The sequence below is a fragment of the Salvelinus alpinus genome, chromosome 16 (genome assembly GCF_045679555.1).
Source record: "Salvelinus alpinus chromosome 16, SLU_Salpinus.1, whole genome shotgun sequence".
Lineage (NCBI taxonomy): Eukaryota > Metazoa > Chordata > Actinopteri > Salmoniformes > Salmonidae > Salvelinus > Salvelinus alpinus.
In genome coordinates this window covers 21,167,165-21,193,364 of record NC_092101.1, presented here as the reverse complement: position 1 = coordinate 21,193,364, position 26,200 = coordinate 21,167,165, and the positions used below count along the sequence as shown (strand labels likewise).

Here is a 26,200-nt window from a genome sequence, read left to right as displayed (position 1 = left end):
CAGCTACACTTGTTTAACAAGCAACGCCTCATTTTCACCTATTTGTCTCATTCTGAAAATTAAACACATACTGTAGAGGGAAAAATACTGTTAGTTCATTAGCTGGTTAACATTTCACACAGATTTCCAGGGTCCAGTAAGCAACTAACATGCTGACCAAACCGGACACGTCGCGTGCGCCAGCGTCGCAAAATAAATTTAGAAATCCATGTTATTCAATTATTGCACCCACACTGCTTGCGCCCGCCAACAAGCGTCTGTGACACCAAGGGCTAAAATAGATGTCGTGCCCATTTCTGACGCAGTTCGCGCTGCAAGTCCTGCCCCTCCCATCTCCTCATTGGTTTATAGAAGCAGGTACCCACGTGCCATCTCCTCATTGGTTATACCCACGTGGGTGATAGAAAGACGAACTGTTTTGCCGGTAGTCGTGGTAATACAATGAACGTTTAGATGCAAATCACCATATAATTGAAACGATAAAAGAGCCTGGAAGGAGGAGAGATGACTAGAAACGATTCGGTTGGCCGTTTTATGTGTGGATTAATTGTCGGAGTAGAGATCCATGTGCATTTCAGGTAAAATAACAACTCAATGTTTATATCCCAGTACAAATTAGCAAGCTAACTAGCTAAATTACCATACATGTTTAATGCTTTTCGACCTGTCCCCAAATTAATGTCATTGGTTCATAGTTTGTTTTGATATTTTAACCTGCGTGTTGTGATCGCGTTTGGTGTGGGGTGGCAAAATAAATTTATGCACGATAACGTTACCAGTTAATAGTAACTATCCGAATTGGTTAGGTAGTAAGATACTTAACAATGCTAACAACACTTGTTCCACCACACTTTCTCCATCACCTTGAGAGAGAAGGGACAACCAATGTGCTAGTTACAGCATCAGCGTGCGCTCTGGAAAGACCGAGCGGAGAGTTGAAAGGCAATAAAGCAGCGCGTCCCCTGAACGATAACGAAGAGTTATGACCACAGAGACGGTGAGAAGGTGATGAAGCATACTTCCTGAGCTGTAATCGAAAAACAACTGGAAGTTTAAGTCTCTCCAGTCGCTTGCTGCATTCTGTTGTTATGTGAACGATTGGTTTAGCCTTTGAAACATACAGTATTGCTCCAAACGCGCATCACTCGTTGCGTACAAAGCCCCCTTCGCCCAAACTTTTCTCATCTGATCTACACGAATCACGTAGGTCACCTATTTTGGATTCAAAACGGCGAATTTCGCCGAAAGGTGACTAGTTTACATCCCTATAACATGAAATACGACACTCATCATTTGCATCTCAAATGGGAACCATCTAATCAAATTAGAAATCAATACACACATCAATAGTATGACTAGCAGGTGGCGCTCTAGCTCGGAGAAATAGCCTAAACTTAGGAGGCCGAAATAACTTCACCAAAACTGTTGCCACCGCATCCATTACGTGCAGACAGTGCTGCAGAGAATGTACCTTTCTAAATCATGCAACATTTAAATAACAAAATGCTCAATCCAAACAAAACAGATATATACTTGCGACTAGCCCCAGTAACTTCGTATCCATTCAGTGTCACTGTCAAAAGCGATTGTTGATTTTGATATTGGTGAAGTTTACTTTAACAAAATGTAATGCAAAATGCTCCAAATCTTGTTTAAAAATAATGCTCTATTGGAGTGTCATTCCTTGAGCCCACTCTTTGATGGTATCTTACAATGTGTGGCTTTCACGAGTCTCCATTCAAGTTAGTCATAGTATACAGAAATAATCATTCTTAAATCAACAATAAGGACAAACAGCTGCATTTATTTGAATTTGCAGGCAATTGTCAGATTGTTAGTAATCCAAATAGAAAAAAAGAAACAGTAAATATACATTGCCTTTTCTAGCCTATAAAAAAGGTACCCGGCCTGATATCCAGTTTTCCGCCTAGTTAGGTACACAATATACACATGAACAAGCACATTTTTTTAAGCTACAGTCCTAAATACACAAAGTACAGAATTTGACATATACAATATAGCAAAACATTTTTATGAGAACAAAGAACGTTGGCCCAAGCAAGAATAAACCCTGTCATTCTTCAATTGAATTTGCACATAAGGGTGCACATCTACTACCAAGGGACTAATGACACAGGAGGACAATGATGGTAGCACTGCCAAATGAGGCAACCTATATCGTCATCCATATCACCATATTCACGGGAATGTTTTGAAATGTCTGTCCTATAACAAATGAGAAAAGACCAAAGATTAAATGTGGCACCAGGTGGGAATAACGAGAGGCCATTACATTAAGCGAGAGGCCCTTAACGTGATCACAGTGGGGACACAAATGAAATTCAAGTATCAAAATGCCTAAGAGGACACTAACAAGCTGGAAAGGAAGAATTACAAAGAAAAAAACAATTATGGGAAAATAATTTGACACAATCAACAATACATTAGGCAATGTTTTGCATTTGTTTAAGGCAGTAATATTTCTTCCAAAAAGTAAGAACTAGATATCTTAATTCCATGTTAAATACAAATCTAGCCCCAACATTGTTTTTTCTTGTACAAAATAACTAAGCCTGGATCTGAAAATAAGCACTTTCATTTGAGTTGTCTTCAAACGTTTGAGTGAGAATCAAAGAGTTCATATGGTCAGCGATGGGTTGTGCTCTGGATGTTTTTGGTCTTCACAGTGAGGTTTGTCAGGGCTTATCAGGCTGGAGCATATAGTTGGGTTGTCACTCAGTCTACTGTCTGGCACAAAACCTCAAATCTGGCACAGCATGGGAAGGCATGGTTGTTTGTTCGGTTAATGGTTGCCTTTCATGGCCTCCTTAGCAGCCAAGATGAGAGGTGTAAGACTGGAGAGGGGCTTTGCCAGCTTCAGGAAGGGATGCTAGACAAACAGGAAAGAGGGAGGAAAAAGAGAGTAAGGTTAACATTGGAGCTCATCTCTATTGTAGTACATGCAGATGGTGTAATGATGGAGGCATATACAGCCACATCCAACCAATCAAGTTGACACAAGAGTAGAAGAGCAAATCACATGGGAAGCCATAGATAAAATGGGGCATCACCTGCAGCAGATCTTTTCCCCCGCCTCTCTTCTCCACATCCATTTCTAGGCAGTGGTTAAGGAAGTCTCTGAAGATGGGGGACAGCTTTTCTGGGTTCTGCAGCTCTGGAGTGCCATTGGTAGCAATAAGGTACAGTGCCTTGGGGAGGAGAGAGTGCAGAGGGGAAGACTAGAACTGTGAGATACCTTACAAATGTGCTGGGAAAGTCTGCCTGTTACATCCATGTCAGTCTTGTATCACTATGGAACTAGTTTTTGATGCACTATGATACAGTAAAACAAAGAAATTGCATTTTAGAAGGGTGCTACTCTACGGTTCACTTACTCTTAGCGGGTTCTCATTGAGGTATGGAGGCTCCCCCTCAACCATCTCAATGGCCATGATGCCCAGGGACCAGATATCAACCTTTGGCCCATAGGCCTTCCGGGTCACCACTTCAGGTGCCATCCAGTAAGGCGTGCCCACCATGGTGCTGCGCTTGCTCTGCTCTGGTGTGATCTGGGCGCAGAAACCAAAATCGGCTGCACAAAGAGAAGAGAGGTGGGACAACTCAGAGAGAGATGGAGACTGAATGGTAGCACTACAAACAGCAGCACTAGCATAAAAGTCATTTGTTAACTATCCTTGCCAAAATGGTACTTCTCTTTCATAGGATGTAGATTAGTGGTTCGATGGGTCAGCTGTTTGTTCACCCGCCTGCAATTGCTAATAACCCATCCTCAACTGCTCAACAACTATATGTGATAAAGTGGAAATCTGAGGCCCGCACCCAACCCTAACCCGCTAATGTAGAAAATGTGCTGTAGGCTACAGTCAAAGAAGGATTTTTTGACAGGGGGTGCAGGATATTTTTTGTGTGCCCGATTTAGATATGTTTCTGCTTATACTTTCCAACATTTTGGTAGGCCATTTGTTAATCAAGTGTCTATAATTATATACATGTAGCTTCTCTTTAGTCATTATATGGTGCCCTAGAAGACTAAATAAACCCTTACTCAACAGAAAATGTAATAGATCAATGGAATCAATGCTTCAATCTAGTTGACATCGGTAAAGTTCTCTGCTTATTTTCATCTCTGCTTATTTTGCGGAACAGACGTTTAGGGACCTGGGAGAAAATGCAGTAACAAATAAATAAAATGGAAAAGATTTTCTGTGTAAAATTTCCAAATGACATCAGCTTGGATTTTATGTGGTTGAAATACTATCAGCTTTTTAATTCTAATTATTTATGACATTCTGGGGTACAAGGGTTTATTTAGTCTTCTAGGGCAACCTATAATGACAGAAGAGAAGCTTGACTACCAAAACGTTGGATATTATAAGCAGAAACATATCTAAATCAGGCAAAACAAATCCTGCACCCCTTGTCAAAAAATCAATCTGCCGTCTCTGACTATAGGTAGCTGTTATGGATTTTATGAATAATGACTAAATTATGTATACATTTAACGTAGAACAATAACTAAAACTACCCTGTCATTGTGTGATTGTATGAAATTTATTAGAATCATACCTCTATAAATCTGATGTGTGTAGTTTTAGTCAGAATTAGGACAAGGACTTTTTGTTCCTTTTTAGTATGTAAGCAGGGTGCAAGTGTGAGACTCAGATTTTCACTTTATCACATATAGTCGAGCAGTTAAGGATGGGTTATTAGCAATTGTGGGCATGTGCGAGTGAACAAACAGCTGACTCACGCACCCCTACAACTGTCAATAAGGTAAATATCTACCCCCAACTATTAGTGCTTTTACTTCCTCTACAACTCTACATAGACCATGACCAGCCTGGGGTTGTTTAGGGGGTAGAGGGAGACTCACTGAGCTTGACAGAGCCATCCATCCCCAGTAGCACGTTGTCACTCTTGATGTCACGATGGATGACCTGGTTCGCATGAAGGAACTCCAGTGCTTGTAAACACTTCAGATTGGGAAACCAATGAGAGGGAGAGAGAGAGACACAGAGAGGGATGGTTATGAAGGAAAAAACAGTCAACAAACACACAAGTTTCTCACCGAGCCAGTGTTAAAGGGTAAATATGTAAAGGTTAACGCTGTGTGCCGTATAAGAGCTGGTCACCTCTCTGCAGACAGCAGCTATCTGAGCCTCGTCCATGCAGGTCTCTGTCACCACATCAGTCAGCGAGCCACCAGCCAAGTACTCCATCACCACATAGAGCTCCTCTCCCACCAGGAAACTGACATAAACACACACACACCAAAGCCAGAGAGGTCGTTAGGATATATTGTATTGTAAAAAATTGTACACCCAATGTGTTCCAGGACCTCTAGAGTCTCACCATCACCAGGAGAGGAGGTTTGGTACATCGAACTGACACCAAAGTTAGTGATGTTAAGGTTAATTATATATTTGACCATTCTATTACCTGTCTACGAAGTTGACAATATTCGGGTTCTTTAACTCTTTCATCACCATAATTTCATTTATGATCAGCTCCTTCTTGGGCTGCTTCTGTAGGTTGATCTGTTTAATGGCTACCTGTGAAAAACACCCAGAAAGAAGGAAACGTTCAACATGAGCCTCTAAAATGGGTAAGTGATTAGTTAGCCTGGCAGCAGATGAGAAATTGCAGGATAACAGTTCTCAAACTCTTTCCCCATTTCTGACTCTCTTGTCGTCATTCCTCTACTCTTTCAATATTTCCTTCCTTTCACTTATTCTCCTCTATGCATCAATCCCCAGTCAGTCGACCAATGACAACCCTTAATTCCCCTTTACCTCTTGTCCTGTGGCGACATCAATGGCTGTGTACACTGTCCCCGAAGCCCTGTGTGTGGACAATGTTTACATATTTTTTTTATAACTCGGACACACGCCTCTGTCACACTCTCCCCATGCACAAATAAGGCCCCATACACACTGCACTCAAATACACCCCAATTACCACCTTTAAATAAACGTACACTTACCCCTGTCCAATTTTTTCATATCTCGTGTACTTCTTTTTGGGATCTCCAATGCTGACTATAGTTCCTGAGGGCAAATATATTATTATTATACAGACCAGACCAATACTGATTTCCCCTGACAAACGGGTCTTAATAACTACCTGTAACATTGCTATTGTAAAAGATATAGTTTGTTTACTCAGTTTGTCCATGATCTCCTCGTCTGACATCTTTCCCTTCTTCTTCTGTCTGTCTACAGACTTGGAGGCCGAGTCTCCATCTGGACAGGTGGCTAGAGCGGGGATGGGGTCAATGACGGAGCGAGTGTACACCTGCAAGCCAACACACAAGGCACACACAATAAATAAGCATGAGAGAATAAGGTCGAAAGAGAGCAAAAGAGAAGTTGAGGTTGTGAGCTCCATTCAAAATGACTCACACTCTTAGTGTATTCTGGACGTGGTGCCACAATGGGAGGGGGAGCTTCATCATCATCATCAATGTCCTTGATATTGGTCGATAAGGGTTCCATGACATTTTTGACCGGCTAATGCAAAATAGAAGATATAACACACATTTCATACATAGCCCACACATATATCTGTCACATATTTTCTGGGCTGCCATGAGTGAGGTCAAGGAACAATAAATCGCAGCACCATATTATTCAGGTAGCTAGTAAGTCATCACTAAAACAAATGTAGTACTTACAGACTGGGGTCCTGTGGGGAAACCATCCTTTTCTAAAAATGAAAGGGAAAAAAATTGCAATCTTTAAAAAGTCTGTAACAAACAGAAAACAGTCAAGTCTAATCCATATGAAAGTTCACCAGAGGAGGAGAAACTGAGGTATTTCTGGCGGCCGTTGCCCGTAGAGTCATAGAATTTGAGCACGTCGAGAACAGCCTGTGGGTTCTTCTTCTGCTCGGACTTGGTGATGTTTGATGTCTGGAGAAGTCGTGCCCATTGCTCTGGCATGCCCTATCAGCGAGGAGGATACAAGGGGGGGGGGGGGGGTGTCAATCAACTAAGAAAACTAGCAGTACTACATCCATCCAGGCTGGGATTTGAGTATACCTGGAGTAAGAGATGAAGAGTTGGAGGAAAGTGTGGCTACTCACAGTGAACTCCCCAGTGACAGCATCAAAGCCAACGTGGATGGTGTGTTCAAAGTCTGAAGGAGGAGAGATCTCTGGTCGTTCTTTGTCCCGGTCTTTCTTTCTACCACCTGAAAGTCAATCAATAAACCATCATTACATTCTCTGTTAATAAATGGGCTGAAATGTAATCAGATCCAACAATGGATAGACAAATTGAAAGACCAAAATTCAACCTCTACTGCCACTGGATAGTCTGATGCACAAAGATGGAAACTAATATAAGATGGATTGGTTCTGAACTAAGATGCACTGAATGAAATGTAGCCTCTACTGGTAATGCACCTTTAACACCAGAACCACTAAAGCAGTCATTTGGACTGCTCATGAATGTCTTTTTTTAAATTACTGTGCCATTTTTAAAGTCATGCCCCTCTCTGTCCTTGAGACTTTTCCTAAATAAGTCTATTTAACACACTGTAGTTGTTAGAATCTTTCTTGACATTTTGATTAAGAGGAAGGGGGGTGCTTTAGCACAGACCTATAAAGGAAGCCAACGGACAGGAATTTCCTTTTACATGGAGACAGCTTCCACCCTACAGTGCATTCGGAAAGTATTCAGATCCCTTGACTTTTTCTACATTTTGTGTTACAGCCTCATTCTAAAATGGATTAAATAAAAAATGTTCCTCATCAATCTACACACCATACCCCATAATGACAAAGTGAAAACAGGTTTTTAGACATTTTTACAAATGTAGTAAAACTTCAAAACAGAAATACTGTTTTTACATAAGTATTCAGACACTTTGCTATGCGACTTGAAACTGAGCTCAGGTGCATCCTGTTTACGTTGATCATCCTTGAGATATGTTTACAACTTGGAGTCCACCCGTGGTAAATTCAATTGATTGGACATGATTTGGAAAGGCACACACCTGTCTATATAAGGTCCCACATTTGACAGTGCATGTCAGAGCTAAAACCAACCCATGAGGTTGAAGGAATTGACCGTAGAGCTCCGAGACAGGATTGTGTCGAGGCACAGATCTGGGGAAGGGTACCAAAAAATGTCTGCAGCATTGAAGGTCCCCAAGAACTCAATGGCCTTCATCATTCTTAAATGGAAGAAGTTTGGAACCACCAAGACTCTTCCTAGAGCTAGCTGCCCGGCCAAACTGAGCAATCGGGGTAGAAGGGCCTTGGTCAGGGAAGTCACCAAGTACCCGATGGTCACTCTGACAGAGCTCCAGAGTTCATCTGTGGATATGGGAGAACCTTCCAGAAGGACAACTATCTCTGCAGCACTCCACCAATCAGGCCTTTATGGTGCAGTGACCAGACGGCAGTGGTGGAAAACGTACTCAATTGTCATACTTGAGTAAAAGTAAAGATACCTTAATAGAAAATCACTCAAGTAAGTGAAAGTCACCCAGTAAAATACTACTTGAGTAAAAGTATTTGGTTTTAAATATACTTTAAATATACTAAGTATCAAAAGTACATGGAATTGCTAAAATGTACTTAAATAACAAAAGTAAAAATAATTTCAACTGCTTAATATCAATTTTCATTTTATTTTTTTATTGACGAATAGCCAGGGGCACACTCCAACACTCAGAGATAATTGACAAACAAAGCATTTTTGTTTAGTGAGTCTGCCAGATCAGAGGCAGGGATGTTATCTTGACAACTGTGAAATGGACCATTTTCCTGTCAAAACGTAAGAAGTACTATTGAGTGTCAGATTGACATTTTCAATCTCTCCCTGACCAAGTCTGTAATACCTACATGTTTCAAGCAAACCACCAAAGTCTCTGTGCTCAAGAAAGCGAAGGTAACCTGCCTAAATGATTACCGCCCCGTAGCACTCAGGTCGGTAGCCATGAAGTGCTTTGAAAGACTGGTCATGGCTCACATCAACACCATCATCCCAGAAACCCTAGACTTACTACGGAGTCGTGTTTGGCCACACAGTCAACACCATCATTAAGTTTGCTGACGACCCAACAGTGTTAGGCCTGATCACTGACAATGGTGAGACAGCCTCAAGTTCCTTGGTGTTCACATCACCCAACGGACTATCATGGTCCAAACACAAAATGTGGAAAAAGTCAAGGGGTCTGAATACTTTCCGAATGCACTGTACACCCTAAAAAAGAGCCTCCCCATCAGCTAATAGGGGAAAGGGGTATACCTACTGAATGCATTCAACTGAAATGTGCCTTCCGCATTTAACCGAACCCCTCTGAATCAGAGAGGTGCGTGGAGCTGCCATAATCGACATCCAAGTCTTCGGCACCCGGGGAACAGTGGGTTAGCTGCCTTGCTCAGGGGCAGAACGACAGATGTTTACTTTGTCAGCTCGGGGATTCGATCCAGCAACCTTTTGGTTACCTGGCCCAACGCTCTAACCACTAGGCTACCTGCTGCCCCAATACAGTTGCATACGCAGGATTTGTGGTACACAGAGGGACTATGACAAACAAGCTGACTATCTGGATGAGCATTTCAGGCAGCGGGGTTACCCAAAGGAATGGCTGCATGACGCAAGGGATCATTATAAAACTATGACCCAGGATGACAGCCTCACGCCCAAACCACCCCGTCCTCCTGACCAACGCGTTCAGTGCTTCCTTCAGTACTCCCCACTTGGTAAACAGTTCAACCACATCATTAAAAAACACTGGTACATCTTGAGCACTGATCCACAACTGGAAAAGACGTTTAAACAACCCCCGCGGGTAGTCTTCAAACGCGCCTCTAACATCAATCAAATGGTGGTGATATCAGATCTTACACCAGTGTCACGTAGTACTTTCCTAGACAATGTGCCGAACGGTAATTATAGATGTGGCCGATGTAACCAGTGTAGCTTTACGAACAAATGCACAATGTTCAATCACCCTATTACGGGCAAGGTAATTAAGATTAAGGGCATCATTACATGTTCCACAAAAAATGCGATATACCTGATCAAGTGTGTGGTCTATGCTATGTAGGAAAAACGAAACAATCTCTGAAAACAAGGAGTAATATCAGTACCTTTGACCAGAGAAACCATGTGGCTGCGCATTTCATGGAGGCTCGTCACAACATTAGCTCTCAGGGACACATCGGTATCGAACATGTTAAGACTCCTGGGGGTGGGGGTGGGGGTACTGATAATCTTCTCAATAATATTGTATTGGATTCACCATGTGTACCATGTCTCCTAGAGGTCTGAACCAAGAGTTTGATATCAGACCATTTCTTACATGAATATGTCACTTTGATTTGTCTTGTCTTCCAGGTCTCCTACTTGGTCATTTTGTAAATATAGATACTTTTCTGTAACTACCACATGTGCCAATCCCATTAATATCAAATGATTAGAGATACACAAATCGTTTTTACACCCACCATGTGTCATGTGCGTAATGGTCATGCGAGGTGAAATATGTATATTTTGGGATGTAAGCACTCAGTTTTTTTATTTGACTTGAAAAAGATCCGTTAGATGGAAACATTGTCAACAAAGCCGTGAATTGGGAGCTTTAACAGTTTGCAGGCCTTCTTGTTCTTTACTAGAATCTTAATATCACAAAATGAACTGGAGCTATAACCAGTTTAAGGAGGGCATGTCATTTTTTGAATGGTTTTCCCCCGTTGCCACTCTTCACGACAGTAGGGCCTGATCCCCTCCTTCTCCCGGCAGTTGGAGGTGCCGTGCCCAGTTGATAATCACCCCAATAATTGCCTCGAAACTGAACCTAAGGTAAACTATACACAGACTAACGTCACAAGATGTCATTCCAAGATGGCGTAGCAGTCGGACGTGTGTTTTGTGTGTTTTGTCTTGTCCCGTGTAAATAATCGTTTTCCTCGTTTTTTCCGTTTATATTTTAATCTCACTTTCCATCTACGGACTGAATATACTCTCCTGCAACCCCCAACACCCAATGTGGTACGGATCTGCTATTTTTATACTTTAGAACCGGAACCCCCATCAGAAGCTAGCCAGCTAACTAACTACTAGCTAGTTATCAGTTAGTCACTGCTAGTGGTCTTTACCGTTAACTCGGACACCAGCCAGCCTCAGCTTGGTCAATACATGCCAGTCTGCACAGCGCGATATCAACCCAGAGAATATCGGACTGCTTTTTCTCTACCAAATCTCCAGATTACTACCGCAAGCTCTGGACCTTTACACCGGATCAGATAGCTAGCTGCAATCTGAGTGGCTACTCCTGGCTAACGTCTCTGTCCCGAAGCAAGCAACAGTTAGCCTTGAGCTAGCCTCGAGCTAGGCCAATCTCCCGGCTAGCCGAAGAGGTCCTCCGGCTAATTCTTGTGCTACAATACATATTTTTCCAATTGGCCTGGACCTTTTTTTGCCGACACAGAGCCCTGCCAATCCATCACAACTGGTCTAAATCAGCTACAAGCTAATTTAGCCATTTTTTGCCGCTGCTAGCAGCTTTTACCTTCTGCACAGACACCAGCCCTGTTATTAGCCTGGATATTACTCACCAATTTACCAGCATCGGACTGTCTCTCGACAACAACGCCGGATTCCTGCCGTAATCCCTGAGCCACTACTTCTGATCCTCACAGCTAGCTTGCAGCTAGCGCAGCTAGCGCCACTGCCACGAAGCTAGCACCAGTTAGCAAACACAATTCTACAATTCACAACCTCTCTTTCGCCATCGCCATCCGGCTTGGATTCTCTGTCGACACGACCACGTCTGGTCTGCAGACGAGTGCCCCACCCGCTGTGCCCTCAACCGGCCTCCGTCTGAGCAGACCCCCTCCGTCTGAGCAGACCACCCCCCGGGCTACTAACTTTAAACGCCGCGTGCTAGCTTAGTGGAGGCCTCCCTGCTCCATCTACGGCTGCCCCCTGGACACTATGATCACTTGGCTACATAGCTGATGCCTGCTTGACTGTCCATTAATTCACGGTACTCCATTCTGTTTATTTGTGTTTTATCTGTCGGCTCTGTGCTTTAACTCAGGATCTGTGTGTAGTTAATCCGACCCTCTCTGCCTAGTCGTCGCCATTTTTACCTGTTGTTGCTGCTGTTATCTTACCTGTTGTTTTAGCTAGCTCTCCCAATCAAGACCTGCAATCACTTTATGCCTTATTGTATGTCTCTCTCAAATATCAATATGCCTTGCATACTGTTGTTCAGGCTAGTTATCATTACCATTGTTTTGGTTTGCAATGGACCCTGTAGTTCCACTCTCCGTACCTCTGATACCTCCTTTGTCCCACCCCCCACACATGCGGTGACCTCACCCATTGAGACCAGCATGTCCAGAGATACAACCTCTCTTATCATCACCCAGTGCCTGGGCTTGCCTCCGCTGTACCCGTGCCCCACCATACCCCTGTCTGCACATTATGCCCAGAATCTATTCTACCACGCCCATAAATCTGCTCCTTTTATTCTTTGTCCCCAACGCTCTAGGCGACCAGTTTTGATAGCCTTTAGCCGCACCCTCATCCTACTACTCCTCTGTTCCTCGGGTGATGTGGAGGTAAACCCAGGCCCTGCATGTCCCCAGTCACCCTCATTTGTTGACTTCTGTGATCGAAAAAGACTTGGCCTCATGCATGTCAACATCAGAAGCCTCCTCCCTAAGTTTGCCTTACTCACCGCTTTAGCACACTCTGCCAACCCTGATGTCCTTGCCGTGTCCGAATCCTGGCTTAGGAAGGCCACCAAAAATTCTGGGATTTCCATACCCAACTATAACACTTTCCGTCAAGATAGAACTGCCAAAGGGGGAGGAGTTGCAATCTACTGCAGAGATAGCCTGCAAAGTTCTGTCATACTTTCCAGGTCTATGCCCAAACAGTTCGAACTTCTAATTTTAAAAATTAATCTCTCCAGAAATAAGTCTCTCACTGTTGCCGCCTGCTACCGACCCCCCTCAGCTCCCAGCTGTGCCCTGGACACCATCTGTGAATTGATCGCTCCCCATCTAGCTTCAGAGTTTGTTCTGTTAGGTGACCTAAACTGGGATATGCTTAACACCCCGGCAGTCCTACAATCCAAGCTTGATGCCCTCAATCTCACACAAATCATCAAGGAACCCACCAGGTACAACCCTAAATCCGTAAACATGGGCACCCTAATAGACATTATCCTGACCAACCTGCCCTCCAAATACACCTCTGCTGTCTTCAATCAAGATCTCAGCGATCACTGCCTCATTGCCTGTATCCGCCACGGGTCCGCGGTCAAACGACCACCCCTCATCACTGTCAAACGCTCCCTAAAACACTTCTGCGAGCAGGCCTTTCTAATCGACCTGGCCCGGGTACCCTGGAAGGATATTGACCTCATCCCGTCAGTTGAGGATGCCTGGTCATTCTTTAAAAGTTACTTCCTCACCATATTAGACAAGCATGCTCCGTTCAAAAAATGCAGAACCAAGAACAGATATAGCCCTTGGTTCACTCCAGACCTGACTGCCCTCGACCAGCACAAAAACATCCTGTGGCGAACTGCAATAGCATCGAAGAGCCCCCGCGATATGCAACTGTTCAGGGAAGTCAGGAACCAATACACGCAGTCAGTCAGGAAAGCAAAGGCCAGGTTTTTCAAGCAGAAATTTGCATCCTGTAGCTCTAACTCCAAAAAGTTCTGGGATACTGTAAAGTCCATGGAAAACAAGAGCACCTCCTCCCAGCTGCCCACTGCACTGAGGCTAGGTAACACGGTCACCACTGATAAGTCCGTGATAATCGAAAACTTCAACAAACATTTCTCAATGGCTGGCCATGCCTTCCTCCTGGCGACTCCAACCTTGGCCAACAGCCCCGCCCCCCCCGCTGCTACTCGCCCAAGCCTCCCCAGCTTCTCCTTTACCCATATCCAGATAGCAGATGTTCTGAAAGAGCTGGAAAACCTGGACCCATACAAATCAGCTGGGCTTGACAATCTGGACCCCCTATTTCTGAAACTGTCCGCCGCCATTGTCGCACCCCCTATTACCAGCCTGTTCAACCTCTCCTTCGTATCATCTGAGATCCCCAAGGATTGGAAAGCTGCCGCGGTCATCCCCCTCTTCAAAGGGGGAGACACCCTGGACCCAAACTGTTACAGACCTATATCCATCCTGCCCTGCCTATCTAAGGTCTTCGAAAGCCAAGTCAACAAACAGATCACCGACCATCTCGAATCCCACCGTACCTTCTCCGCTGTGCAATCCGGTTTCCGAGCCGGTCACGGGTGCACCTCAGCCACGCTCAAGGTACTAAACGATATCATAACCGCCATCGATAAAAGACATTACTGTGCAGCCGTCTTCATCGACCTGGCCAAGGCTTTCGACTCTGTCAATCACCATATTCTTATCGGCAGACTCAGTAGCCTCGGTTTTTCTAATGACTGCCTTGCCTGGTTCACCAACTACTTTGCAGACAGAGTTCAGTGTGTCAAATCGGAGGGCATGTTGTCCGGTCCTCTGGCAGTCTCTATGGGGGTACCACAGGGTTCAATTCTCGGGCCGACTCTTTTCTCTGTATACATCAATGATGTTGCTCTTGCTGCGGGCGATTCCCTGATCCACCTCTACGCAGACGACACCATTCTATATACTTCCGGCCCTTCCTTGGACACTGTGCTATCTAACCTCCAAACGAGCTTCAATGCCATACAACACTCCTTCCGTGGCCTCCAACTGCTCTTAAACGCTAGTAAAACCAAATGCATGCTTTTCAACCGTTCGCTGCCTGCACCCGCACGCCCGACTAGCATCACCACCCTGGACGGTTCCGACCTAGAATATGTGGACATCTATAAGTACCTAGGTGTCTGGCTAGACTGCAAACTCTCCTTCCAGACTCATATCAAACATCTCCAATCCAAAATCAAATCAAGAATCGGCTTTCTATTCCGCAACAAAGCCTCCTTCACTCACGCCGCCAAACTTACCCTAGTAAAACTGACTATCCTACCGATCCTCGACTTCGGCGATGTCATCTACAAAATAGCTTCCAATACTCTACTCAGCAAACTGGATGCAGTTTATCACAGTGCCATTCGTTTTGTTACTAAAGCACCTTATACGACCCACCACTGCGACCTGTATGCCCTAGTCGGCTGGCCCTCGCTACATGTTCGTCGTCAGACCCACTGGCTCCAGGTCATCTACAAGGCTATGCTAGGTAAAGTGCCGCCTTATCTCAGTTCACTGGTCACGATGGCTACACCCACCCGCAGCACGCGCTCCAGCAGGTGTATCTCACTGATCATCCCTAAAGCCAAAACCTCATTTGGACGCCTTTCCTTCCAGTTCTCTGCTGCCTGCGACTGGAACGAATTGCAAAAATCTCTGAAGTTGGAGACTTTTATCTCCCTCAACAACTTTAAAAATCTGCTATCTGAGCAGCTAACCGATCGCTGCAGCTGTACATAGTCCATCTGTAAACTACCCACCCAATTTACCTACCTCACCCCCCATACTGCTTTTATTTATTTACTTTTCTGCTCTTTTGCACACCAGTATCTCTTCTTGCACATGATCATCTGATGATTTATCACTCCAGTGTTAATCTGCTAAATTGTAATTATTCGATTTATTGCCTACCTCATGCCTTTTGCACACATTGTATTTAGATTCTCTTTTTTTTTCTACCATGTTATTGACTTGTTTATTGTTTACTCCATGTGTAACTCTGTGTTGTCTGTTCACACTGCTATGCTTTATCTTGGCCAGGTCGCAGTTGCAAATGAGAACTTGTTCTCAACTAGCCTGCCTGGTTAAATAAAGGTGAAATAAAAAAATAAAAAATAAACACAACAAATTAAATAAATTAGAGTATGATGGGTGAGTTGATTACTGAGGGGAAGCTAACAATGGCAAATTTTGTAAATCACCAATTGTGAATGAAGAACAAGGCAGGCCATTCTCTTGTATTGATCTATCTAATTTCAAAATGGTATGTACCCTCTATCAGCCCATTGAATCCAAGCAGTCTTATATGTCTACTCTGGCCTACTTGGAGTACACAGTGAAAGTGTGCGTCATTTACAATGTCAAGAAGACCAAGATGATTGGATGCACATGCTGCGTCAGCATTGCTACAAAATCTGAATGCAAACAGCTCAGATAGTGGGGAAGAAATGAATCATCTCTGATGATTATTCTTCTTATTCTCCTGAACACACACCTCTGAGGCCTAGGTAAAAACATTTTTTAAATGAATGGTGCAATGAGCAGGTGCCCGCGCCACCACCAAATAGAACGGTGAGACAGGAGAGAGGAAGGGACGGCACCGTTTGATTTGGATAGAATAAGCCGGTGACAATGCTACGGGACAATTATCAGCACAAAATGTCATCACTGAGAGAGAGGACCCTACATCAAGCAAAAACATCAGCAACGCACTCAGCAGCTTTCGTTGTTTATGTGACATGAGGCCATTGCGTTTAGACGCACGCCATGTAAGCACAAGCTGATCATATTTGATTGCTGTCAGACACATTCATTATAATACCATCATTGCTTTTTTGATGATTTACACTATTTATTAAGCACACTTGGTGCTTATAATGATGTTTAGGCTACTGATGTTTTCATCATTTGACACGCGTGTCTTGCTGACCTGACCGTGCATCTTGATGGTTGGGGTATTTTTTGTTGTTTTTGTTGTTATAAAAATCAGCTGTTACCACATTCCAACACATAGCCTATGCTTCATGTTTCATAGTTGTCACAAAGGCATTCCACAAATAGTTTAATTTATTTAACCTTTATTTAACTAGGCAAGTCAGTTAAGAACAAATTCTAATTTACAATGACGGCCTACCCCGGCCAAACCCAGACGACGCTGGGCCAATTGTGCGCTGCACTATGGGACTCACAATCACGGCCGGATGTGATAAAGCCTGCATTTGAACCAGGTACTGCAGTGACGCCTCTTGTACTGAGACGCAGTGTCTTAAACCACTGCGCCACTCGGGAATAAAATGTATTGAACACTTGAATGTGTTTTAGTGTTTTTACATATAGCCTATAGGAGCAGAAACAAATGAAAATGCTATTGTGTTATTTGAAATATATATTTAATGTTCTTAAACACAACACAAGACATTCATAAACACAACCAAATTATTATTTTTGTTATAGCATGTATAGCTAGGTTTCCATCTAATTGGTGACAGATTTCTGAATGCAAATATTCTACAATCTGCATAAAAATGATATTTTTCCACCGGAGCTATGTTTGCATCAAATTGACTTGTTGTGGATAAAAGGCTGTGCGTGATGACGTAGTGCACATAAAAATACCCTTTGCAGTTAAATTCCCATGTACCGAATAAAAAATACAAGTTAAATGGGTTTCCATCGCATTTTCAACTATGTGTAATGCACATTTAAAAAAATAAATTTGCAATACATAGCAAGTGTGCCAACTCTGGTATTGGCGGGTGTGCTCTAGCCAACAGCTGGCAGATACAGTGCGGGTATAGCATACATGATGAGACTATTATGGACAAAAGAGCGAAGTTATTTGTATTTGTCAAACAGCAGCCAAGCATCGATGATCATGTCACCAGAATAAGATCCTTGATATTTATTGGAACTGAGCATCAAGCTCATCAGCGTGCACTTTCACCACCCTGTGAAGTTCATCACTTATTTCACCTGTAGCCTAGTAAACTGCATGCTTTCCCGAGTTGTAGTGGGGGTCTACTTCGACATGATGGTTATTATATGAATATTTGCGCATAAAACCATTTCCACCGACATTTCTTGCATAATTCATTTTACGAAATAAAAAGATCTCACCTTGTCTAGCGTGTTTTGTCGGCTTTTCTCACATAAAAAGGTTGGATGGAAACCTGGTTTAAGAAATGTATTAATTACACTGTTAGAATGTTACACCCATTAGCTTGAAGGGGGGGGGGGGGTCCCTCGAGGCCCAGTGGTTCTCTAGTGTTAAAAAAATAAGATAGGACAGCCGACCCACGCTTTAGAGCCCCTCCCAGTGCCCCACCTCTATGGACTCGTCTGACCTTTCTCTGCGCCTGAGAAAATGGAGATGATCTTGTTGCGGGGTTTCCTCTCCTCTGGAACCGAGGGCAGGGGTTTGGAGCTGTGATTGGCTGAGAGTGGGTCCTTGCTGGAGCCTGTGCTGAAGATGGTGCTGCTCATCCGGACCGGGGGGGCAGGGGGCTTGTCCTCGGGATTACCGTTATCACACATGGCCACAGGGAGGGGGGAGAACAGAGAGGGTAACAGAAAGAGACAGACAGAGAGTGAGAGTGCACGGAATAGACAGAGGTGTGTGCAGAGATCAGGAATGGGAATCAGAATAGAAGGAGAGCGCAGAGTGATATCTGCAAGACAAACAGAGACATAATCAGCTTGACCACACAAATGACAGGTGAACAAGAGCACTTGCACATTACATTACATAACATAATAGGTGGTTTTGCTTTTGGAGGCCAGTTCAGTTTTGTGGACACCATAGAGATGTGTAGATATCGCAAAGTTGTATCTGTCCAATTATGGCACCTGTGAGAGCAAGGGCAGCGCCATTGAGGCCATCTCCATTTTATTCTTCTAGTACTTCTTCGAGTGTGTTGATTGAACAGGTATAAAGCCAAGGTTGGCAATTTACTGACAGCTGCACTGGCAGAATGTGTGTTCACAAGTATAATTAGTTGGCTGATCCCTCCAGGTGACCTAGATGAAATTGTAATCCTTCCCACCCAGTTGAGTACTTCAAAATGGTGAAAGTCTTAAATGGCATTGCCCATGTTAAAATGGGCTTTGGGCACTAGAGGTCTCTATACAGTACATATCTGTGGGTGACCTTGACTTTACACAGAGGAGCACATTTATGTAGACAGGAAGCTCTGTCCTGCAGAGGTCATTTTCTCCCTGGCATGTTTTCAGCATTCCACTGAGATTATGGAGAGATTTGAGCATAGACCATATTTCCTATATTATCATCATCGCATACTCATTCACACTCTAAACACAATTCTGTGTCTATGGAAGGAGGGGGGCAGGGGACAACAACAACACTGGATAAGTTGTGGTGCAGAGGTGATAGGTAAGGCCTTGACAAGATCAGTAGGGTCTAGAATAGATATGCTGCAATCAGTCATTTATCAGAAAGGTGTGGGATACAGAGCTAAGGAAAGCACTGCGAGTGCAGACTGTGGTGGGTTTTTAGAGGTTTATAATTGATGTAGTAGAGATCAACAATAGGGAGGGAATACCTTGAGTAAAGAAGCAGCATCACCAGTGTGGCACTGTCTCCCTTTCATTTGTATTCTTTGCTATCTCCATCTAATTATGAGAGAAGTGGCCAGGGGAAAGCCAATTAATTGGAGGACATCCGATTCCACTATTGTTCTCACATCTATCCATCTTCTCAGATCAGTGCAGATGATAGAGAGTAAATGAAGACAGGAAGCCATGTCACACTATCGAGAAACAATAAATGGACTGTGTATGATGACCATCATAATCAACTTTCAAGATCAGTAAAGTTAGCTAGTTAGAAAGGAGAGAAGATAGAGGCATACATATAAATGCTCTCACTCCACACATTCAATAGCATTTACCTAACATTAGGCCAAGGTTTCTGAAATGTGCAGCATAGTAACGTTAGCTAGTTCTACATTCCAGATCACCCCGACATCCAACACAGAGGTAAAGACAGATTCAGGTTGGATATTACACAGATATTCGCCTGTAGTTTTCCTTATGTCCACCAACAGGAGTTAGGGACCGTCAACATAGTGACAAATCAACAAATGTCAATAGATCTTTAACCATTACTGCTAAAACTTTCAAAACTGGTTCTTGTTAATTAATTTTGCATTTTTGAAATTCAATAGCGCCTTGGTCATGTGACCAACACCTCAAAAAAGGTTCATAATGTACACTCAGTGGGCCTACTGCACACCCTTTTGTGTCAATTTGCATCTAATGAGATTTTACAATTTAAAAAATATAAAACATTTCAATAGCTCTCTGGTCATGTGACCTACAACCCTCAAACTGCTGTCAGAATATCCACTGAGTAGCCTTACATGTAGCACACACTTTTGTTTGTCCATTTTAATCTCCTGCGATTTTATATTAATTTTCAATGTTTCTAATTTCAATAGCTCCTTGGTCATGTGACCTACTGACCTCAACCAAGGTTCAGAATGTCCCTTCTATATGGCACACCCTTTTGTTTGTCCCTTTTCATCTCAGGTGATTTTACATATATTTTTTATTTATTTTACATTTCAATAGCTCCTCGGTCATGAACTACTGACCTCATACAAGGTTCAGCACGTACTCAGTGGGCCTACACATTGCACACTCTTTAGTTTGTCCATTCTCACCTCACACGTTTTTAGATACATTTTGTAAACTTTCTCATTTCAATAGCTCCTTGGTCATGTTTTTGTTATTTACTGCTGCTCTTTAATTATTTGTTATTACTATCTCTTACTTTTTTAGGGATTTTCTTAAAACTGCATTGTTGGTTAAGGGCTTGTAAGTAAGCATTTCACTGTAAGGTCTAAATACAACTTGATGTGATGTGACCTACTGACCTCAAATAAGGTTCAGAATGTCCACTGACTACCCTTCTATATTGCACACCTTAGTTTGTCCATTTTTCATTTCACACATTTTTACATTAATTGCCTGCTCTGCTCCCCTGAAGGACAGTGTCACTCACACACCTATTCACTTGGGCATCCCCCCTGGGGCCTTCCTGACCTCCAGGCAGGCCCCCATTGATCTCTGAACTCCAGGCCTCTAGGCCTACACTCCCTGCCTGCCCTCTCCCTGGGCCTGAGTGTGTATAGCTTACTCCCTGGAACTACAGACCTCCAGGCCTCCACACCTACTCTCCCTACCCGGTCAACACCCCTCTCACTGGGCATCACCCATCACCGCGCCCCGGCCGGGGCTCAGCCATCTCCATAACCTTGCCCATCAGGCGAACTGGGGCACCCACACTTAAGTACCCCCTCCAGGACACGAACACATCTATTTTCCCGCTGTCAGCAACCACGTGCACCTGGTAATCCGAAACAGGCTCTGTGTACCTGATGACCCGCCTGCTTTTTTCCACTCTGAGACTAAGTCCCCACTCCAACCTCCATGGCCGGAGTGCTGCCCCCAGCCCCCCCAAGTCCGGCCGCCCCTGCTCGGACTCTGAGTGCACCCCACCTTGATGAAGGCCTCCTCGTGCACCTGATTTGGACGATTTCTTTTACACCTTAATTTAATCTTTATCAACTAGGCAAATCAGTTAAGAACAGATTCTTATTTTCAATGACGGCCTAGGAACGGTGGGTTAACTGCCTCGTTCAGGGGCAGAACGACAGATTTTTACCTTGTCAGCTCGGGGATTCAATCTTGCAACCTTACAGTTAACTAGTCCAACGCTCAAACCACCTGATTACATTGCACTCCACGAGGAGCCTGCCTGTTACGCGAATACAGTAGAAGCCAAGGTAAGTTGCTAGCTAGCATTAAACTTATCTTATAAAAAAACAATCAATCAATCATAATCACTAGTTAACTACACATGGTTGATGATATTACTAGTTTATCTAGTGTGTCCTGCGTTGCATATAATCGATGCGGTAGCGTATCGTTGCTCCAATGTGTACCTAACCATAAACATCAATGCCTTTCTTAAAATCAATACACAGAAGTATATATTTTTAAACCTGCATATTTAGCTAAAAGAAATCCAGGTTAGCAGGCAATATTAACCAGGTGAAATTGTGTCACTTCTCTTGCGTTCATTGCACGCAGAGTCAGTGTATATGCAACAGTTTGGGCCGCCTAATTTGCCAGAATCTTTACGTAATTATGACATAACATTGAAGGTTGTGCAATGTAACAGGAATATTTAGACTTAGGGATGCCACCCGTTAGATAAAATACAGAACGGTTCCGTATTTCACTGAAATAATAAATGTCTTGTTTTCGAGATGATAGTTTCCGGATTCGACCATATTAATGACCCAAGGCTCCTATTTCTGTGTGTTATTATGTTATAACTAAGTCTATGATTTGATAGAGCAGTCTGACTGAGCGGTGGTAGGCAGCAGCAGGCTCGTAAGCATTCATTCAAACAGCACTTTCCTGCGTTTTGCCAGAAGCTCTTCGCTGTGCTTCAAGCCTATCAACTCCCGAGATTAGGCTGGTGTAACCGATGTGAAATGGCTAGCTAGTTAGCGGGGTGCGCGCTAATAGCGTTTCAAACGTCACTCGCTCTGAGACTTGGGGTAGTTGTTCCCCTTACTCTGCATGGGTAACGCTGCTTCGAGGGTGGCTGTTGTCGATGTGTTCCTGGTTCGAGTCCAGGTAGCGGCGAGGAGAGGGATGGAAGCTATACTGTTACACTGGCAATACTAAAGTGCCTATAAGAACATCCAATAGTCAAAGGTTAATGAAATACAAATGATATAGAGAGAAATAGTCCTATAATTCCTATAATAACTACAACCTAAAACTTCTTACCTGGGAATATTGAAGACTCATGTTAAAAGGAACCACCAGCTTTCATATGTTCTCATGTTCTGAGCAAGGAACTCAAACGTTAGCTTTCTTACATGGCACATATTGCACTTTTACTTTCTTCTCCAACACTTTGTTTTTGCATTATTTAAACCAAATTGAACATGATTCATTATTTATTTGAGGCTAAATTGGTTTTATTGATGTATTATATTAAGTTAAAATAAGTGTTCATTCAGTATTGTTGTAATTGTCATTATTACAAATACATTTTTTTTTTTTTTTTTTTTTTAATTAATATTATTATTATTTTTTTTTTTTTAATCGGCCGATTAATCGGTATCGGCTTTTTTTGGTCCTCCAATAATTGGTATCGGCGTTGAACAATCATAAATCGGTCGACCTCTAGTAGAGGCCTCCCCACCTACAATGTGTGGTGTCCCGCAATGAGGCAAGCCTGAGGCTTGGTAGTGTCAGCTAATGGTAAGGCACATGCAATCTCCACTACATGCTCCAAGGAGCATGGAGGAGAGCTCCAACATAGAATGTGTAGAGTCCCGCACCCAGGCGGACCTGAGACCTGGCAGTGTCCATAACCGCTAAGCACATTCCATCTCCATTTAGTGCTCTACCGTTAGCGGGTCCAGCCAAAGCCAGCGTTCGATTCAAACCTTCACGCTTTAGAGCTAGCTAAGTATACGGGGGACGTGTGTTTAAACGTTTCACCACAGCCGCTCCGTGATCAGACTGATGCCAGTAGTACACTTTCATCAGCCGTCTCCCAGGACTTAACTAACCCTCCCAGCCAAAGCCAGGTATGCGTTCAAGCCATCATTCTCTGATTGACAGGAAGCCAAAGTCAGGATTCGTTTACAAGAGCCCAGCAGCAAAACATTGAGTCTGGTGGAACCGCCCTTACATTTTCATGCTTGACCAAAAGCCCCATAGTCCAGGACTGACTGCCGCCTTCCGTTAACAATCAACAGCCATCACCATCTGCAGGACTCACTTTGCGTACGGACTAGTACCGAGATAACTCCTGTTTGGTTTGCATCATTAGCGACACCAGAAAACAGGTGACATACAGGGAGGGATTGGAAGAGCCCTGCTAGAGGGATACCTCATTATCTACCTTACTAAGGCTAAGCACTCCTTAAGAGAGTCATTGTTCCTCCCGCAGTTTACCCGCGCTTCATTGAATTTCTTCACTTTGACATTCAGAGCACTGGGCAGAAATCACATCAACACCCACCTCGGGCCTTCACGATGCTTTGTTTTAATTAAAGCAGACGGATTCCCCTGGTCCGCACCAGCTCTAAATCAGCTGCTAGGCACCGGAGACCCGCCGGAGACCCAGCGCGAACAGGACCGGCGAGCACTGTAGCTGGGGAGATCCGCGAGAAGGCCCCGGCGCACGTCCAGAGTTGCCGCCACCAACTGCCTGACCCAATCCCCCATCTGTCCGCCTTCGGCCCGCCGACAGACACCACCCTGACGAACCCCCGCACGCAGCCCCTTGCGAGAACATGCACAAGAGACCGCGAGATGGGCCGCACAATGAACTTACAACAAACTTCCAATGGTGGTGAGAGAAGGGCGACGGAGCGAAAGCTCCGGATTTTCAAGGGCCAGCGAGAGCTCAACGGACGCCGCCAGAACCGCAGAGCTTTCCAGGACTTGGGCCCCTCTCTTGGGGAGAACCCATTCCAGGGCGCCCTGCCCTTCAAAGAAAACTCTCCCCGGGGCTCCCGGGGAGAGATCGGTCACGTTACCACACTGGACGCCTCGCGGTGCCCATCTCCGCCAGTCCGTGGACATTCTGAAAGTAGTTTGAGGTCAGTAGGTCACATGACCAAGGAGCTATTGAAATGTAACATTTTGAAAAATTCATGTAAAATCATGTGAGATGAAGATGGACAAACTAAAGGGTGTACAATATAGAAGGGTAGTCAGTGGACATTCTCAACCTTGTTTGAGTCAAGAAGGTCACATGACCAAGGAGCTATTGAAATTAGAAAAAGTTTGAAAAATTAATGTAAAAATGTGAGAATGGACAAACTAAAGGGTTGTGTAGGCCCACTGAGTGTACATTCTGTACCTTGAAGTCAGTAGGTCACATGGCCATGGCCAATGAGCTATTGAAATTTGAATGTAAAAAAAAGTTTGTGGGCCTCCCGAGTGGTGCAGTGGTCTAAGCTGTAGCTGTGCTCCTAGAGATTCTGGGTTCGAGTCCAGGCTCTGTCCCCGCCGGCCACGATCGGGAGACCCATGGGGTGGCGCACAATCGGCCCAGTGTCGTCCGGGTTCGGGGAGGGTTCGGCTGGCAGGGATGTCCTTGTCCCATCGTGCACTAGTGACTCCTGTGGCAGGCCGGGCGCAGTGCATGCTGACACTGTCAGAGGCGTTTCCTCTGACAAATTGGTGGCTGGCTACCAGGTTAAGTGGGCATTGTGTAAAGAAGCAGTGCGACTTGGTTGGGTTGTGATTCGGAGGACGCACGGCTCTCACCTTTGCCTCTCGCGATAACACGAAATTGGGGATAAAAAAAGTTGTTTGTACTTTGTTTACACTCCCTAACAAATTCAACTAGGAATACAAAATGCTGCTCACATTTCCACGTTTATTAGCTTTGGAAAGCGAATTAATGTCCAAATCGTGAAAATAAGACCTGTGCAATGTTGTGCGCAATTTTTACAACATCATGACACTAATTTGGATTCTGTGGTTCAAGAAAGAGCGAATATCAACCTGAAACTGTCTTTACCTTAGTACTTCCAACTGTGTATTTGCAAGTCACAGTGAAAGATCAGATGCTCTGTCGTCTTGCAAGTAAACCTTGCTAGCTACGTTAGGCCTAACTATTTAGCTGATTCCACGATTATATTAGTGCTAATTATTTTAGATATTCAACTAAGCTAGTTAAAGCAGGTTAGCTAGGCTAACAGTTACCCGAGTTCAGTTAGACAGAACTCTAATTACACATAGCTAACTAACGTTAGCTAGCACTGCTAGAAAAGCAGAAATGTGCATGATGTGAGTGAATTAGCTAGCAAGCTTGTCCTCCAAGTGCAGTAGCGCGAATGCCAGACAATAACGAACCCTGCTTGATAATACACATGTTAATTTGGTAAGCAAAATAAATCCATTGATTAGCTAGATAGCGATTGTCGGTACCGAGGACAAGCACTAACTTATTTGATAATGACGTTGTTTTGCGACTCGCAACTTACCAGAAAGACTCCACAGGAAACATGAATAAAACTTGGGTCCAATCCCTAGACGCTATGAAAACGTTTGTACATACGTAAAACAAGAGTTATGACATTATGTAGAGTTTGCATAAATTACACAGCGTAATCCATTGTGTTTTCAATAGTTCAGTTCTCTACATAACTTTTTCCTCAATCTTTTCGTCCCGGGAATAATTCCACTATGGCGAAGGGGAGGCGGAGATACCGCCCAAGCAACTAGTGTAACAACTATATTAAACGGTACCAACTGCATATTGTTAAATCTGTCTGGTAATGTATTTGTTTCTGTGTGTACTTTCCTGGTGATAAAAATTAGAACTTGTCTGCAGTACAGTTTATTAGTGAAGGTAAGGTACCCAGGTTCAAAAAGCATTTTG

The 26,200-nt window shown here is 43.8% G+C and overlaps 1 protein-coding gene across 2 annotated transcripts; it reads right to left on the bottom strand.

The window, feature by feature from the left end:
• Nucleotides 1–1,784: 1,784 nt before the first annotated feature.
• pak2b (p21 protein (Cdc42/Rac)-activated kinase 2b) lies at nt 1,785–26,175 on the bottom strand. Of its 2 annotated transcripts, XM_071345366.1 has the most exons (15): nt 25,803–26,175; nt 18,096–18,419; nt 7,105–7,211; nt 6,814–6,964; nt 6,695–6,726; nt 6,423–6,530; nt 6,183–6,315; nt 6,005–6,068; nt 5,814–5,862; nt 5,461–5,573; nt 5,154–5,271; nt 4,895–4,994; nt 3,396–3,592; nt 3,072–3,209; nt 1,785–2,890 (listed from the first exon to the last, which is right to left on the bottom strand). In XM_071345366.1, exons 2-15 carry the CDS (start codon nt 18,283–18,285, stop codon nt 2,804–2,806), a joined length of 1,587 nt encoding a protein of 528 aa, XP_071201467.1. In that variant the 5' UTR covers nt 18,286–18,419; nt 25,803–26,175; the 3' UTR covers nt 1,785–2,803. The 2 variants fall into 2 exon arrangements, with proteins under 2 accessions (XP_071201467.1, XP_071201468.1); XM_071345367.1 differs by lacking the exons at nt 18,096–18,419; nt 25,803–26,175 and adding an exon at nt 17,869–18,067.
• Nucleotides 26,176–26,200: the final 25 nt, after the last annotated feature.